The 17,976-nt window shown below is 44.7% G+C and overlaps 1 protein-coding gene across 1 annotated transcript in view; it reads left to right on the top strand.

Annotated features, from left to right (window-relative positions):
* LOC117514967 (UPF0606 protein KIAA1549-like) overlaps positions 1-17,976 on the top strand; it is a 107,810-nt gene that overhangs the window by 74,831 nt on the left and 15,003 nt on the right. The window contains 2 exon segments of the mRNA XM_034175530.1: positions 7,723-7,958; positions 16,212-16,348. Of these exon segments, the coding sequence (XP_034031421.1) occupies positions 7,723-7,958; positions 16,212-16,348 (373 nt within the window).

The raw sequence follows: 17,976 nt of genomic DNA, 5'->3' as shown, positions 1-17,976 counted from the left end.
AAACAAAAAGACACCCCAAACCCCCCCCCCCTCCCCTCCCGGGTGCAGAGGCTACCTGGGAAACGCCCAGCACAACCTAACTGCACCCCTCCAGCAATGCCGACACTACGGCACACCCGGCTGGAGTCAGAGGAGAAGAGAGGGCATAACAAAAAACAAAGAGAAAAAACAACCCATCACCCCCCAGGGTACCGTTCCATCTAACCCCGGGGGATGTGAAACAAAAAGAAATAAAAGAAAAAACAAACAGACCAACACACAGTTGGTTGGGTCCTTTTTTTTTGTTTTTTTTTGTTTTGTTCGTTGTCAAACAGGCTGCAGGGTCACAACCCCAGACAAATAGTGGACAACAAAAAAAAAATAAAATCCCACACAAAAACCACCCACACAAAATGAACTAACACAAAACAAATCAGTGAGTTATACCGTCAAGCTCAACCAAATGGAACACACCTGTTCCTACTCAAGAGCTTGACGGTAACGTGATTCAGTCACCACAAGGGGGAACCAGAGTGCAAAAAATGAAAAAACCCCTTTGGCGACAGAAAAAACAAACGAGCTGCTCTTATGTGCGCAGCTGAGTGCAACACACAACCAAAATGTGCTCAACTAAATAACGCCGGAGCTGATACAACAGACGCAGTAGTTACCTTTGTCCGGGGAAACGGGGCTGCGACTGTAACACAGGAAGCCCAGCGACCCGTGCCAACAGAGCTCCGCCGTGCGCGTGAACCCATTACAAACGCACTCTTGCAGCTCCCGTTTACTCCTCTTATCCGGTCGGAGCGTGACGCGACGCCGTCGCCAGTCACACTCCACCACGACCCACGGACAAGGCACAACACAGGAACACGGCTGCAAGAGAGCACAAATCAGTATCCAGTAATGGGTCTCAAACACGCACCTTCCGGGCGGAGAGCCCCGCAACTGATCCGGATAACCACTGAACGTCTGCTGCCGCCTTCCCGGCGCGTTACCGTCTCTGCTACCGCTGGGTCCGTGATGTTTGGCCAGAGACTACTGTTATGTGTCGGACGCAGCTCGGAGAACCGACCAGCGTTTGAAGGACCCAGTATGAAATAAGCAGAGCACGGTTCAAAGGATAACTGAATTTAATACATAACAGTGATAATATAATAAAAAGGTGCGGCCTGGCGTGGTGCGCTCCCAGCAGCGCTAACGGTCCGGAGCCAGAAGCTGTTTCGGACCCAAGGACCCCGCCGACACCCCCCAGGTGGCCGCAACAACCGAGTCTGTGAAAGAAGGAACCATTATGTGAGTCCACACTCTACACACAGAACACTTAAAGGTGTACAAACAGCAAACACTTCCTGGCTTGATTACTGATCAGCTTCCCAACCTGCAGGCATGGAACATCCCGTTCACAAAACTCCACTGCAGTGGAAGCTGATACATGACTAACAAACAGCTCAATACAATAAGGTGTGAGGGACACCACATTTACTGACTGTATAACTGTTAGTCACAAAATCTAACGTACCTCAGGAAGTGTGCTGACGAGCGTGAGACCTCACCCCCTCCTCTTTCACAGACTGTGCATCAAACCTGGACGTTCTCAGCATCCGCTGCTGATGAGATGGCTCCCGAGACGACGATCTCACCCGTCTGGTCACAAGGTCGAGTCTCTGGCAAATACACACTGTGCACTCCAGTCTTAAATGCCAACATGTTCCAATCCATCCAGATGCACCACAGCTGTGAGTCCTGACGAGTCGCAGGTGATCAGGGTGAGGTCCTGACAGCCTCAGCAACACAGCCACTCAGTCCCAAATGCACGCCACCTGGGAGGAAAACCAAAAAACAGAAACAAACCGGCAGCCAGGCCCCCCCAGCCATATAACAGTTTTCAGCTTGAAACAGGCTGACGACGGCGCCTGAGAGCGCTGCGCGACATCTCGCACCGTGGGAAGTCCTTAAAGTGACAGTATCACCTCAAAATCTCTCATCAGCTGTTAAAATTTTCACCGAAAACCAGCTTAATTTTTCGAACCGTGTCCACTTCGATGTGCCTCACAGGTTTAGAAAAAATTTTGATCAAACAAAGCGCCAGTCTCTCAGCAACTTCTCAGACAAAGGAATTGCGACGAGGGGCTGGACGACTCCTCCCACAAGGAGTGCTCACAGGCGAATGACGTCACCGACAGGCGCATGCGCACGAGGGTTCAAGCATGTCTGACGTAAAAACATATAAATGAAATCCATATAGTTTTTGAAAAAAATAAAAAGGACCTATACTTTATTGACAGCCCTCGTAGAATAGAATTTAAAATTCTTCTTCTTACTTATAAGGTTTTGAATAATCAGGTCCCATCTTATCTTAGGGACCTCATAGTACCATATCACCCCAATAGAGCGCTTCGCTCTCAGACTGCAGGCTTACTTGTAGTTCCTAGGGTTTGTAAGAGTAGAATGGGAGGCAGAGCCTTCAGCTTTCTTGCTCCTCTCCTCTGGAACCAGCTCCCAATTCGGATCAGGGAGACAGACACCCTCTCTACTTTTAAGATTAGGCTTAAAACTTTCCTTTTTGCTAAAGCTTATAGTTAGGGCTGGATCAGGTGACCCTGAACCATCCCTTAGTTATGCTGCTATAGACTTAGACTGCTGGGGGGTTCCCATGATGCACTGAGTGTTTCTTTCTCTTTTTGCTCTGTATGCACCACTCTGCATTTAATCATTAGTGATTGATCTCTGCTCCCCTCCACAGCATGTCTTTTTCCTGGTTCTCTCCCTCAGCCCCAACCAGTCCCAGCAGAAGACTGCCCCTCCCTGAGCCTGGTTCTGCTGGAGGTTTCTTCCTGTTAAAAGGGAGTTTTTCCTTCCCACTGTTGTCAAGTGCTTGCTCACAGGGGGTCATTTTGACTGTTGGGGTTTTTCCGTAATTATTGTATGGCCTTGCCTTACAATATAAAGCGCCTTGGTGCAACTGTTTGTTGTGATTTGGCGCTATATAAATAAAACTGATTTGATTTAATGTCCCTTTAAACAGCTTGTATGAAAGATTGTTTGGGTAGTTTCTATGGAGATAAACAGTGACATCAGAGCACATGTATATAGCGCCAAATCACAACAAACAGTTGCCCCAAGGCGCTTTATATTGTAAGGCAATGGTGTGGTGGAAATTACATTTACAAGGCCAATAGTGCCTGTAGTTAAAGAATCACCCTTAAATCACCACCAGGTACTTCACGCTGTCCAGCGGTTCTTCTGCTCAGGATCCTCCAGCAGCTCCTGTCAAGAACAGAGAGAACCTGCTCAGTGAGGAAGAAGCAGAGCAGGAAGATGAAGATGAGGACCCCCCCCAAAAAAAGTGGGAAAAGATTAAAAGAAAAACTAGAAAACAGAAGCTAGGAAGAACAATGAGAGAATGAACTAATTAAAGGGAGGAAAGCTGAATAGTATGAGTATAGTAGCGTAGTAATAGTTTGTTTGCTGTAGTTAATTGAAAAACTGTGCTGCTGTCCCAGGTTACAAGGACGAAACACGATGTGGAAATAAGACTGGATGTGTTTCACGTCTTTGTAGCCTGAGGAATGTGTAGGACTATGAAATAGTTTATCGTTGTCCTTTTTGTATTGTGAGTAGTTGTGAATTCCAATTTATTCATATCATTTATCAGGTCGAATTTTGTCGTTTATGTGATCTGTGTTTGCGTTCATCCAACCGTATTGTTAATTTTTTTGTGATGGGGGAACAGGTGATCTGTGGTGTTATTTCATATATTTTAATGCTTTTGCCTTTGAAAGGGGGAGTTCTTTCAATAGCATGTGGAGTAAAACCAGACCAACACACAAGCACATTCTCTGGATTAACAATATTATGCTGGCAGGCATCAGTGGATTAGAAGTTTTATTTCAACAAGCTTTTCAGAATGACACGATGCAATTCAGATGATCAACCCTAAAACGTTATGGACGTACACTCTTACAATCTGTGCTTACTACTCCTGTGCCTTTAGAAAGTCCCGAGGGCTTTGCAATCGCATTCTCTCACTGCCTCCCTCTGTAACCTCCATCCCCCACCACCACCTCACAGGAAAGCAGAGAGCTGAGTGTTTTCCATGTCTGTCCCTCACTCTGTGTCTCTCATATTCTTTCTCTTTATTCATTAATGCCTGTCTGTCTGAATCTCCCTCTGGAAATCCATTCATTCAGCCGAAATGTGGATCTCAAAATTGTTTTGTATTTGCTGCAGTTTTGACTGTACTGAGACTCTGTGACACTTACTGAAGTTTAACATCAAGATACTTATAATATGAATGCATTGCATATTATTTGACATATAGATTAAAAAAACACTGAAAATGGAGTTTCATATATAATTTTAGTGGCCTTTTATTGAGGTGGGATGGATTATCTCAGCAAAGAAGTGCTCATTAACACAGATTAAGTCATATTAGTGAGCAATATTTGAGAGAAATAGGTCTTTTGTGTATATAGAAAATGTTTTAGATCTTTGAGTTCTGCTCATGAAAAATGGGAGCAAAAACAAGTGTTGCATTTATACTTTTGTTCAGTGTGTGTGTGTGTATATATATATATATATATATATATATATATATATATATATATATACACACACACACACACTATGCTGTGGCATATTTTGAATGTAATTGTCCCCTGAGAGGGAAGACGTAAGTGCTATAAGCCCTGAGCCTCGCCACTGGTTCCGGTGCTTATCCCAGGCATGAGAATTTTCAAGATTTTTCCTGAATTCTGGATTTTTCAGTATGATCTGGATGAAGTATTCCTGACTTTTTTTAAGCAGCTGCTCGGCTGCCAAAACAGGTCTAATTCTGCCTAAATCACACAAGTGTCTACAGCAGGGGCCAGACCCCCAGCTGACTTTCAGGATATCTCATTCTCATGTCTGTTATCCCTGCAGTCTGTAGTGGCATCTGAAAGACAGTCTACAAGTTCCCCTGTATGGAACGCCAGTCTGACACAGGTTATGTCCCCAACCAAGGCTGGTACCCATTTACAGCTGGGTGGACTAACACAGTGTAGATGAAGTGTCTTGTTGAGGGACACAAACAGGTAGTTTGACCAGAAACTGAACTCATGCCTTCAACATATTGGCAGCCATAGTCTTTATCCCACTGAGCTAATGGAGGGAGGGTCACTGTAAATCAATATGAAGCTGCTCTCCAGTTCTTCCACATATTAAATATGTGATATCAACAGTCTGCATTTTCATTTCCAGCTGCGGAGAGTGTTAAAATATGGTATAAACCATATTTTGTTTTATTTTTCCATTAGTTAATACTTTTTTGCGGCATTTGTTTAAATTCATTTTCAGGCATATTAAGTGATACTACGTATTCATGTGCACAGATCATGGACCCGGGATGTGAGGCTTTCTGACTGTTGCAGACAGAACTGGACTTTAGTCCAGATTTTTCTTGGTCTGACACACAAATGCTTACTGATGATGTAGGATATTAATTTACCAGGACAGCATTGGCCACATATAGTTTTTTAACAGACACGTCCCATGTATGTTTAAAAAAAAAATGAGCGGAATAGACCTTGCTGTTGGCACAACGCAGATACAGTAGTGTTCAGAATAATAGTAGTGCTATGTGACTAAAAAGATTAATCCAGGTTTTGAGTATATTTCTTATTGTTACATGGGAAACAAGGTACCAGTAGATTCTCACAAATCCAACAAGACCAAGCATTCATGATATGCACACTCTTAAGGCTATGAAATTGGGCTATTAGTAAAAAATTAAAAAAAAAAGTAGAAAAGGGGGTGTTCACAATAATAGTAGTGTGGCATTCAGTCAGTGAGTTTGTCAATTTTGTGGAACAAACAGGTGTCAATCAGGTGTCCCCTATTTAAGGATGAAGCCAGCACCTGTTGAATATGCTTTTCTCTTTGAAAGCCTGAGGAAAATGGGATGTTCAAGACATTGTTCAGAAGAACAGCGTAGTTTGATTAAAAAGTTGATTGGAGAGGGGAAAACATATACGCAGGTGCAAAGAATTATAGGCTGTTCATCTACAATGATCTCCAATGCTTTAAAATGAACAAAAAAAACAGAGATGCATAGAAGAAAATGGAAAACAACCATCAAAATGGATAGAAGAATAACCAGAATGGCAAAGGCTCACCCATTGATCAGCTCCAGGATGATCAAAGACAGTCTGGAGTTACCTGTAAGTGCTGTGACAGTTAGAAGACGCCTGTGTGAAGCTAATTTATTTGCAAGAATCCTCCGCAAAGTCTCTCTGTTAAATAAGACGTGCAGAAGAGGTTACAATTTGCCAAAGAACACATCAACTGGCCTAAAGAGAAATGGAGGAATATTTTGTGGATTGATGAGAGTAAAATTGTTCTTTTTGGGTCCAAGGGCCGCAGACAGTTTGTGAGACGACCCCCAAACTCTGAATTCAAGCCACAGTTCACAGTGAAGACAGTGAAGCGTGGTGGTGTTAGCATCATGATATGGGCATGTTTCTCCTACTATGGTGTTGAGCCTATATATCGCATACCAGGTATCATGGATCAGTTTGGATATGTCAAAATACTTGAAGAGGTCATGTTGCCTTATGCTGAAGAGGACATGCCCTTGCAATGGGTGTTTCAACAAGACAATGACCCCAAGCACACTAGTAAACGAGCAAAATCTTGGTTCCAAACCAACAAAATTAATGTCTCGCTGATGTGAAGAAATCATGAAAAACTGTGGTTATACCACTAAATACTAGTTTAGTGATTCACAGGATTGCTAAAAAAGCAGTTTGAACATAATAGTTTTGAGTTTGTAGCATCAACAGCAGATGCTACTATTATTGTGAACACCCCCTTTGCTACTTTTTTTTACTAATAGCCCAATTTCATAGCCTTAAGAGTGTGCATATCATGAATGCTTGGTCTTGTTGGATTTGTGAGAATGTACTGAATCTACTGGTACCTTGTTTCCCATGTAACAATAAGAAATATACTCAAAACCTGGATTAATCTTTTTAGTTACATAGCACTACTATTATTCTGAACACTACTGTATGGTGTGCAGAAGTTGGCACTAACACTTGCATTGTGTTGTGCGCTCCTTTGCACCAGGTGGAAGATGGGAGCCTTCATGTTGGTGTTTCCTTTAGTGTGTGTGTGTGTGTGTGTGTGTGTGTGTGTGTGTGTGTGTGTGTGTGTGTGTGTGTGTGTGTGTGTGTGTGTGTGTGTGTGTGTGTGTGCTTTTTGGGGCAGCACAGTGGCTTAGTGGTTAGCACTGTTGCCTCACAGCAAGAAGGTCATGGGTTCAATTTCCGCCTGTGGCCTTTCTGTGTGGAGTTTGCATGTTCTCCCCATGTTTGCGTGGGTTTCCTCCCACATCCAAAGGCATGCGGGTTAGGTGGATTAGAATCTTTAAATTGTCCATAGGTGTGCGAGTGGGTGTGAATGTGTTTGTTTGTCTGTTTGTGGCCCTGTGACAGACTGGCGTCTTGTCCTGGGTGTACCCCGCCTCACGCTCTGCTGGATAGGCTCCAGCCCCCCACAACCCTTGATTGGGCTAAGCGGTTGAAGGTGTGTGTGTGTGTGTGTGTGTGTGTGTGTGTGTGTGTGTGTGTGTGTGTGTGTGTGTGTGTGTGTGTGTGTGTGTGTGTGTGTGCGCGTGCTTTTTGTCAATCTTTATTGATTAATTAATGTCACGTTTGTCCTCTTCCATCATCCTCTCTGCTTGTCCCTCTGAATCCTCAGCTGCAGGCTCCCAGTGTGAAGGGCTTTGATTTTGCAAAGCTGCACTTGGGTCAGCAGAGTAAAGATGACATCATGGTGATACAGGAGTCTGTTCCACCAGGTCCTGGTGCTGGGTCGCTCCCCATGTCTCTTAAAGATGGCCTCAGTTCTTCTCAGAATGGAGAACTACCCACTCCCATATCCAAAACTTCAGCCTCCTCCACCAAGGCATCCCGCAGCAGTCGAAGACGAGAAAGGTCAGTGCAGCTTTTCAGAACAGGAAGAGTAACTCTGTGAATTATTGCTCGCAGTCATTTTAAAGTTTGTGAAGAAGTAAATGTAAAGAAAAAAATGACCTCTAGGTCTGTTTCTGCTGGTTAAGTTAATAAATAAGAAACAAATGCTTCCAAAAGACAGCTTGAATCACATTAGCAGTCCATTTTAGTGTCATGTTTCAGTCAGTTATGGATGCCAAGTAACAAAATACAATGCAAGACCAAGTCTGCAGTTAGAGGGGATGCAAGGAGGCACAGAGAACACAGGTTTTAATCCTCAGTCTGGTACACCTAAAGACTTTTTTTTTTAAGATAACCAACAGGATTTGTTTTCATTCTCTATAAATCATATTTTACATAGGTTACACATTTGGGACATTCAGACACCCAGACAAAGTGCTCTAACAAATCTTCAGATAAATTGTTGATGCTGAAGTCAGTGAAGGATTTTTTTTTTTTCTCTTATTCTGTTTTATATATAAACATGCTTTAAAGACAGATGCTTTTTGGGTTCTTATTGTGTCACACAGCAGCTACTGAAGTTCCATTAAAAATTGTTACTTTTTAAAATGTTTATTTGCATATTTTATTAATTATTCTTTCATGCACGTGTAGAGTATTATACAGTAAACCCAAATTTAAATTGTTTAAATGCTGTAGGGTCAAGCAACATTCATCTGTTTTTTATTTTTATTTTTATTTTTGCATCACACGTACTGTGTGCTGAGCTATAGAGAGGCATCGACTTTTACATGGACAGCAATGTTCTGATAGTGGCTCCATTATGATTCCTCTGAATAATCTGGTTAAGTGTGATGTAATGCATCATGTAATTTTCAACGTTCGGCTCCAAACAAAAAAGGAGCGCTGTCATTAACATTGAGAACTGCACTAAGATGCTCTGATCAGGCTGCACATAAAACGCAGCACACAGACAACAGCATTAACATCGCAACATAAAACTCTTTGTATATCCATCCATCCATCCATTTTCTTCCGCTTTATCCGGAGTCGGGTTGCGGGGGCAGCAGCTCAAGCAAAACCGCCCAGACCTCCCGATCCACACACACCTCCTCCAGCTCCTCCGGGGGAACCCCAAGGCGTTCCCAAGCCAGCCGAGAGATGTAATCCCTCCAGCGTGTCCTGGGTCTTCCCCGGGGCCTCCTCCCAGTGGGACGTGCCCGGAACACCTCTCCAGCGAGGCGTCCAGGGGGCATCCAGAAAAGATGCCCGAGCCACCTCAACTGACTCCTTTCGACATGGAGGAGCAGCGGCTCGACTCCGAGCTCCTCCCGAGTGACCGAGTTCCTCACCCTATCTCTAAGGGAGCGCCCAGCCACCCTGCGGAGGAAACTCATCTCGGCCGCTTGTACTCGCGATCTCGTTCTTTCGGTCATGAGCCAAATCTCATGACCATAGGTGAGGATCGGAACGTAGATCGATCGGTAAATCGAGAGCTTTGCCCCCCTACTCAGCGCTCTCTTCACCACGACGGTCCGATACAGCGACCGCATCACTGCAGATGCTGCACCGATCCGTCTATCGATCTCACGCTCCATCCGTCCCTCACTCGTGAACAAGACCCCGAGATACTTAAACTCCTCCACTTGAGGCAAGGACACTCCACCGACCTGAAGAGGGCAAAGCACCTTTTTCCGGTCGAGAACCCTGGCCTCGGATTTGGAGGTGCTGATTTTCATCCCGGACGCTTCACACTCTGCTGCAAACCGCCCCAGTGTACGCTGAAGGTCCTGATCTGACGAAGCCAACAGAACCACATCGTCCGCAAACAGCAGAGACGAGATTCTGTGGTTCCCAAACCAGACCCCCTCTACACCCTGGCTGCACCTAGAAATTATGTCCATAAAAATAATGAACAGAACCGGTGACAAAGGGCAGCCCTGGCGGAGGCCAACGTGCACTGGAAACAGGTTTGACTTACTACCAGCAATGTGAACCAAGCTCCTGCTGCGGTCGTACAGGGTCCGGATAGCCCTTAGCAAAGGACCCCGGACCACGTACTCCCGGAGCACTCCCCACAGGGTGCGCCGAGGGACAAGGTCGAATGCCTTCTTCAGATCCACAAAACACATGTGGACTGGTTGGGCAAACTCCCATGAACCTTCGAGCACCCGATGGAGCGTGTAGAGCTGGTCCAGTGTGCCGCGACCAGGACGAAAACCACACTGCTCTTCCTGAATCCGAGGTTCAACCATCGGTCGAATTCTTCTCTCTAGTACTCTGGAATAGACCTTACCGGGGAGGCTGAGGAGTGTGATGCCCCTATAGTTGGAACACACCCTCCGGTCCCCCTTCTTAAACAGAGGGACCACCACCCCGGTCTGCCAATCCAGAGGCACTGTCCCCGATCGCCACGCGATGTTGCAGAGGCGTGTCAGCCAAGACAGCCCCACAACATCCAGAGACTTAAGGTACTCAGGATGGATTTCATCCACCCCAGGAGCCTTGCCACCGAGGAGCTTTCTAACCACCTCAGTGACTTCGGCCTGGGTAATGGATGAGTCCGCCTCCGAGTCCCCAGTCTCTGCTTCCTCTTCGGAAGACGTGACGATGGGATTGAGGAGATCCTTGAAGTACTCCTTCCACCGCCCGACAACATCCCCAGTCAGGGTCAACAGCTCCCCACCCGCACCGTAAACAGTGCTGGTGGAGAGCTGCTTCTGCCTCCTGAGGCGTCGGACGGTTTGCCAGAATCTCTTCGAGGCCGACCGATAGTCCTCCTCCATAGCCTCCCCAAACACCTCCCAGACCAGAGTTTTTGCCTCTGCGACCGCACGGGCTGTGGCACGCTTGGCCTGCCGGTACCTGTCAGCTGCCTCTGGGGTCCCACCTTTCAACAAAGATAAGTAGGACTCCTTCTTCAGCTTGATGGCATCCCTTATTTCCGGTGTCCACCACCGGGTTCAGGGATTGCCGTCGCGACAGGCAACAGAGACCTTGCAATGGAGGTGGAGAACATGGTCCACTCGGACTCCATGTCTCCAACCTCCCCCGGGATCTGGGAGAAGCTCTTCCGGAGGTGGGAGTTGAAGACCTCGCTGACAGAGGGTTCCGTCAGTCGTTCCCAGCAGACCCTCACGATACGTTTGGGCCTGCCAGGTCTTACCAGCTTCCTACCCTCCCAGCGGATCCAACTCACCACCAGGTGGTGATCAGTCGACAGCTCTGCCCCTCTCGTCACTCGAGTGTCCGAGACACATGGCCGAAGGTCAGATGATACGACTACAAAGTCGATCATCGACCTCCGGCTCAGGGTGTCCTGGTGCCACGTGCACTTATGGACACCCTTGTGCTCGAACATGGTGTTCGTGATGGACAAACTGTGACTAGCACAGAAGTCCAACAACTGAACACCACTCGGGTTCAGATCGGGGAGGCCGTGCTTCCCGATCACCCCCCTCCAGGTCTCACTGTCGCCGCCCACGTGGGTGTTGAAATCCCCCAGGAGAACATTGGAGTCCCCAGTCGGAGCGTTATCTAGTACCCCTCCCAGGGACTCCAGGAGGAACTCCAACACTTGGCGACTGAGCTGGGGAGCAATAAGCAATGCGACCCCAGCTCTCCGCCTCTCCCCGTGGGTGACGCCAGAAAAATGAAGCGTCCAGCCCCTCTCCAGGAGTTGGGTACTAGAGCCCAAGCTGTGCGTGGAGGTGAGCCCGACTATCTCTAGTCGGTATCTCTCAACCTCCCGCACAAGCTCAGGCTCCTTCCCCCCCAGCGAGGTGACATTTCACGTCCCAACAGCCAGGGGCTGTGAGCATGGACCGGGCCGCCGGGCCACCCGCCCTCGACCGCCACCCAATCCTCTCTGCACCCGACCCCATGGCCCCCTCTGCAGGTGGTGAACCCACAGGAGGGCGGGCCCACGTCACTCTTTCGGGCTGAGCCCGGCCGGGCCCCATGGGCTAAGGCCCAACCACAGGCGCTCGCGCGCGAGCCCCAACCCCATGCCTGGCTCCAGGGTGGGACCCCGGCTCCGCCATACCGGGCGACGTCACGGTCCTTGATCTTTTACTGGTCATGGAGGTTCTGAACTGCCCTTAGTCTGACCCGTCACCTAGGACTTGTTTGCCTTGGGAGACCCTACAGGGAGTACAAAGCCCCCGACAACATAGCTCCTAGGATCATCCGGGTACGCAAACTCCCCCACCACGATAAGGTGGCAGCTAGAGGGGGAGAACTCTTTGTATATTGTGCTTAAAACTCTCCTGGATATATTAACTGGGTTTTTAGGCGTTATTGCGTTTGTTTTATGTAAAAATGCCAGAAGCTCAAGTCATTTCTCCGTTATTTTCAATGGGAGTTGCTGTGAGCCGCGATCGCTTCCTGTTCATGTCATTAGGGGAGAGAGTGAAGTTTGCACTTTAACGTCCTGTTTATTGTAATAAATAATTTTTTTTAACAAACAGACATGTATATTTTACTTGTGCATAATAAAATATATAAAGTAAAAGAAAAAAGTTTTATTAAGTGTTCTTACCTTAGAAACAGACGAATTCGGTTAACGGAGGTGGAGGCGGAGAAGGGAGGGACGGAGGTTTGTGCACACTGTAAACACAAACTAAACTTAAACTGTAGATCCTTAAAAGGATCATACAGGCGTGACTTTCATTGTAAACTTGCAAGTCTTTGGACCCGGAAACAGATTTATCATGTGATCCGTTACTTCAGAGTTTAACAACCGGATACACTGCCACACAAACAGCATTTGCTGACCTTCACCTGCATAACGTCATAAATTAACAAAGCAATAATCTATTTAAGATGTGGACTAGTCCAATTTTAGTCAGATTATTTAAATCTATTGTAGACATGCATACGCCTTCATATGCTTTTGATGTTCTAGTGGGGATTTTACAGCATTGTGCAACACATAAGGTATACATTAGGTGATGTAATGTGGATGTGAATCATTGAAGGGGAACTATGATGTTTTACAACTTAGGATGCATTTGTTGTTGTTTTTGGGGATCATCTTTTCACTCGACAAAAACAAAAATAACGTAATGCTAAAATACCCATGGCCATATGAGCATTGTCTCCTTTATAATTTGCAGTTGTTTAATTAAGAGCCTGTTGTCTTATGTACAATTTGTACATTTTCAGTAAAGCCCCGCTATCAATCAGTAAACCAATCATAAACAATATTTAAAGGGGATAGAGAATCAAAATCATCTTTTTTCATGTTTTTGGTGTTAGTTCAGAGTCTCCCCGCTGTGGGGAATACACACGAAGTGCCAGCAAGTTTCAGAACCTCTGCTTCAAGTATTTCTCCTTTTTTGAATTGCCCCTAGAAAACAGGCCAATCCGTTTTTGAGAGAAAACTTACGTCACTTTTTCACCAATAGCCCCCCCCCCCCCCCCCCCCCCCCCACACACACACACACACACACACACTTTCACACACGCCCCTTCAAAATTAATTATTCATAAAGTTGTGCCCACCCATTCGTAACACTCGAAGAGAAGCAATGGCGATCTACAGGTGTGCTTTCCCAGGCTGTTTTAGCGGACTAAGATCTTCCCACGGAAAGCAATGTATGCGATCACTGGCTTTTATTCATTTTTAACCGCATCCCCAGTACATACAACCGTCGACTATTTCTTTGCTCTGCGCATTTCACGGAGGACTGTTTCACAAACCTTGCACGATTTTGAGCTGGCTTCAGTCGGCATTTAATACTCAGTAGAGGGTCAGTTCCGACTCTGCGACAAAATCAACCCCAGCAATCAGTACAGCCTGTGAGTATCACATTTTCTTTTGTTTTAAGTTTGTGTTGCGCCATATTCCTGTTGTTAGAATGGCACGTCAGCTCTGGTTTGTTCCTCTAAAGGGAATGAGCTAACCCCTTAGCAGCTAGGGATGTGTATCGAGAACCGGTTCCTTTTGGGTATCGTTAAGAAATGACTCAATCCACCGACATCAATAAGCTTTGTGCTTAACGATTATGTTATCGGTCCTTCAGAGTGGCCGTTGTTTTTGGGGGTGTTTGTCAGGAAAATGATCATTTCTGTATTGATTACAGACCCTGCAGCGGGTCCGTAAACAACTTTTCTGCAGCGCGGCTTTGCTTTGAACCTTGAACCAATCGAAGCAGTGCTTTGCAGATTGAAGCAATGCTTCAATTATTCTTTCTTTTGCTTAATTTTCTCCTGCTAAAAACCTAAAGAGCATACGTCTGTGAGTATTATTTACATTTTCTATGTTAAACCGACCTGTTATGTTCTTCTGAAACAGTAGATGTATTATATAACTTAAAAACGGGAGCGATGCTAACGCATTAGCATGTCTATGGCATTTTCAATGTTAAAAGTTAGCATTGCAGCTGTCATCACGTTCGGGTGCATTTGTTTTCAAATTGTAATATTTCTTAAATTTATTTGTTTATATATTAATAATCTAATGATTATTATATACAGTTTTAGAGAAAGAGGCAAAAAAAACCTGAATAGAAACACAACAGAAAATATAAAAGCAATGAAAATAAATAAATAATGCTTTCTTTTCAGTGAGAGCAAGGGCAGCCAATCAAACAACGGCAACCGATCAGCGCCACCTACTTGCATTTCATAATGAGGTTGCCAAATAAGCTCCGAAACGACGCCATTAAAGGCAAACGAGACATTCTAAACCCAGCATAGTAACAGAGCTGTTTCAGAGAGCCTTTTAGGAAGGTTCTGAGACATTACAGACCCAACCAATTTTTTGGGGGCTACATATGACATCACAGAACAAGGATTAATGCCCCATTCAACCTCTATCACCTTTAAGTTTTAACGGCACCTGCAGTAGGCCGTATGTGTACATGAACTTTTGACAAGAGCAGAAGTTATCTTTGAGTTAGTGGAAGTTATCGCTTACACTGATATCCGCAAACTGTCTTGTAAAACCTTCCAGAGGTGTTATCAGGTTACAAAAACAGCATTTTCACTTTTAGAAATGTTTATTTCTTGCAAGTCTTTACATAATATATGACAAAGGTGTTATATTTAGGCAAAACGAAGCAAAGTTAGCAGCTAGCAACACCAGGAAGCGATGTCACCACGCTAACGTAAAAATAGGAACAGAATGTGACTTTTTAACCTCTTAAAATAGGTCAGGGTCAGCCATCTTTGACCTTGTCCAAGGTCTCTGTCCCAAGAATGGTCCCTGTGAATTTGAAGACTCTGTCAGTAACAGATGGACGGATGGATGAACGAAAAGCCTTCATGATACCCGATGGCCATATTTGATGGTAATTAACCAGTGTACTATTGATTTAGAACACAGACACCTTCATGGGATATCCAGCCAAATGATTATCAGTGTAAATCACTTTCTGTCATCATTGAACAGGTGAAAATGTCATGAGAAAGATCCTGTTTGCCTCATTAATTGTAAATATTATTAAGCCACTTACCTTAACCTCCTGCAGATGAGGAGCGCCTTCTGTAAAGCTGAGCCTTGTCGGCAATTGACTTGTAATGCCTCGGTGGACAGTAGCAGTAGCATCACTGGCTAACATTGAAATGGGTCATTTCATAAAGTTTATTTACACTTAGCTAGGTAAGCATACAGGCATACTTCCATAGGGACCCTCTCCATGCTACATTTCTAATAACGTTTGCTTTTTCAGTGGGTAGAAAAAACAGTTCACGCTGAGCATTTTTTAGCATGCCCTGTCCAGTTAACCTGGAGCAGTGTTTGCTTTTTAAATCAGTTTCTCACAGATTAATTTTGGTTTTGTCACACATGAAAAAGATAACCCCAAACCATCTAAAAAAATAGAACAGAGGTTGAAAAATCCACTTATTCTTTAGTCAGACTCTGTAACATGTAAACATGAATATAAATGGGGGATAACAGTCTGAGGTGTTAGTGTGAACCGAGCGCCAGCGAGGTCAATGTGAAAAACACCAAGGTCTGATATCACTGTACAGAATGAGCAAGCGAGGTTAATAATCCTTTAATATCGTATAAACATCACAAAATATTATTTTTTAGAATAAGATAACTAGTCAGGTTGTTGCTGTCCATGTAAACATGGTCAATCTTTTAATTTCTCTCAGCAATCCTAAGAGGCTTTCTGTGTTACATCATGTCCTTAAAGGTTTGTCTTTGACTAAACAATTCCATCATTTCACTAAAGGTGTACTTTCGGTCGTGTAGCATCGCAGCACGTTGATGTTTTGTCAAGCTTCTATTATTGATGTCTCTGTGTGTTTTCTGGCAAGGGTGTTGCCATCAGACGGTGATTCAGTGGTAAGTGACCATTCCAGCGAGCGGGAGTCGAATGAGGAGAACCTGAGAGCCCACGCCATGCCCTGCGACAGCAAACAGACTCGCAAGGTCCCCATCAATGTTTTAAATGGCAAGTAGCTTTGGCAACACTCGTCCAAATACAGGGAGAGGATAAAGGAAGGGGGATGATAAAACCCAGAGACAGAAGAGAGAGATGAGATAGAGTGAAATAACAGATAAGAGCTTCACCAAGGACAGACTCAAAAGTGAAAATGATGAAGAGTGTGGTCGCGGCTTGAATAAAAGTAGCATTAACCCAAAGAGTGACATCAAGATCACACACACACACACAATTGTTTGACTTGTAAAGACAAAGTAATTGTAACTTGAGTTTCAGGCACTAAGCGCTCATCATGTTCTCTTATTTGACATAGTTAAAAACAGTTTAAGATGTTTCACTGTTCATATCGGACTCTTTAAAGTGAAAATGAGATGGTGTCCAGTTTAAATCCAATTTAATCATGTCTGAAGAAGCAAAGAAGCAGTTTGAACAATTCAGTCTTTGAGCAAGAAGTTTTTATCTTGAAGTAAACCAGATGAAAATGCTTAATAGATTTTATTACTGGTTTAGAAATGTTTTAAAGAGGTGCAAAATGAGTCAGCTTAAGAGCATTTTACATCAGTGTGTCCCTGGTTTACAATAGCTTGAATATTTGAGAAACTGTCACATTTCCCAAATTTAACTTTTTTTCTTGAGCATGTAGGCCAGAACTCGCATTACTATAGTTGCACTTCTGTGGTTATCATGCAGCAACCACTGGGTTATTAAGTTGCTGTAGTTTTATTTCACTCAAGTAAAGGTCTGTTTTTTTTTTGCGTTTTCCAGGCAACAACAGAATTGGTAAGAGTTTGTCGTATTTTGGCCTTTGGCCTGCAGCAGCTGTTTCTGTGTGTTGTCTCTTCCTGTGGTAGCTCCTGTTTGTTCTCACCATCCATCACTGTCCGCAGTATTGTCAGTCACACTGCCGGCAAGATTCCCAACACAAACAAAGGCAAAGCTGCTCTTTGAAATTACTTTGGCTTCACAACTTCCAACAACAACCTCAGCCAGAAGCATTGGGTCCATTTCTTTAAAGTCACGTTAGAGGTGAACCATCTTAAATAGTAAAATATAAACAGGGCGTTAAGGTTTGTGCATCACATGTCCATCAGACAAGCTCAAAGAAAATTTCACTTGTCCATTGATGTGTGTACCACAGATAGATGGTTACTGTTGAGAAGTTGGGATGGACTGGTCGTCTGCCTAGTTGGTTTCCATCCAGGACTTAAGGTGGTTCTGTGATGTGGAGGTTGTGGTGACTCACAGGACCAACGCACACACCTAGACTTGGCTTGACTGTCAAATGTTGTCTTTCTGGGCTTTTTTTTTTTTTTTTTTCCCCCGTCGTGGGACTATTGAAGGACTGTCTTGTCTTCGCTTATCAGTGACATTTGTGTCTCTGCATCCTTGCCCACTGAGATCAAAAGACCTGGAAGGTGTTCTGGAGTCACAAGGCCATTGGATGGAGGTGTTTTGAGATGCCAGTACCTTTGCAGGAGAACAAATATCCTTTAGGGTTCTGGTGCTTCTTGTCTTGTCATCTTGCCATACTGCGTTGTTGCAGAACATGTGGCCTAAGGGGGCCACTAGAAATCTTTTGTACCATGCCTCTTAAGATGATCCTCGTGTACCATTCATTTGTGTCAAACGGTTAATTA

Source organism: Thalassophryne amazonica, chromosome 8 (genome assembly GCF_902500255.1).
Source record: "Thalassophryne amazonica chromosome 8, fThaAma1.1, whole genome shotgun sequence".
Lineage (NCBI taxonomy): Eukaryota > Metazoa > Chordata > Actinopteri > Batrachoidiformes > Batrachoididae > Thalassophryne > Thalassophryne amazonica.
This window is presented reverse-complemented; position numbering and strand designations above follow the sequence as displayed.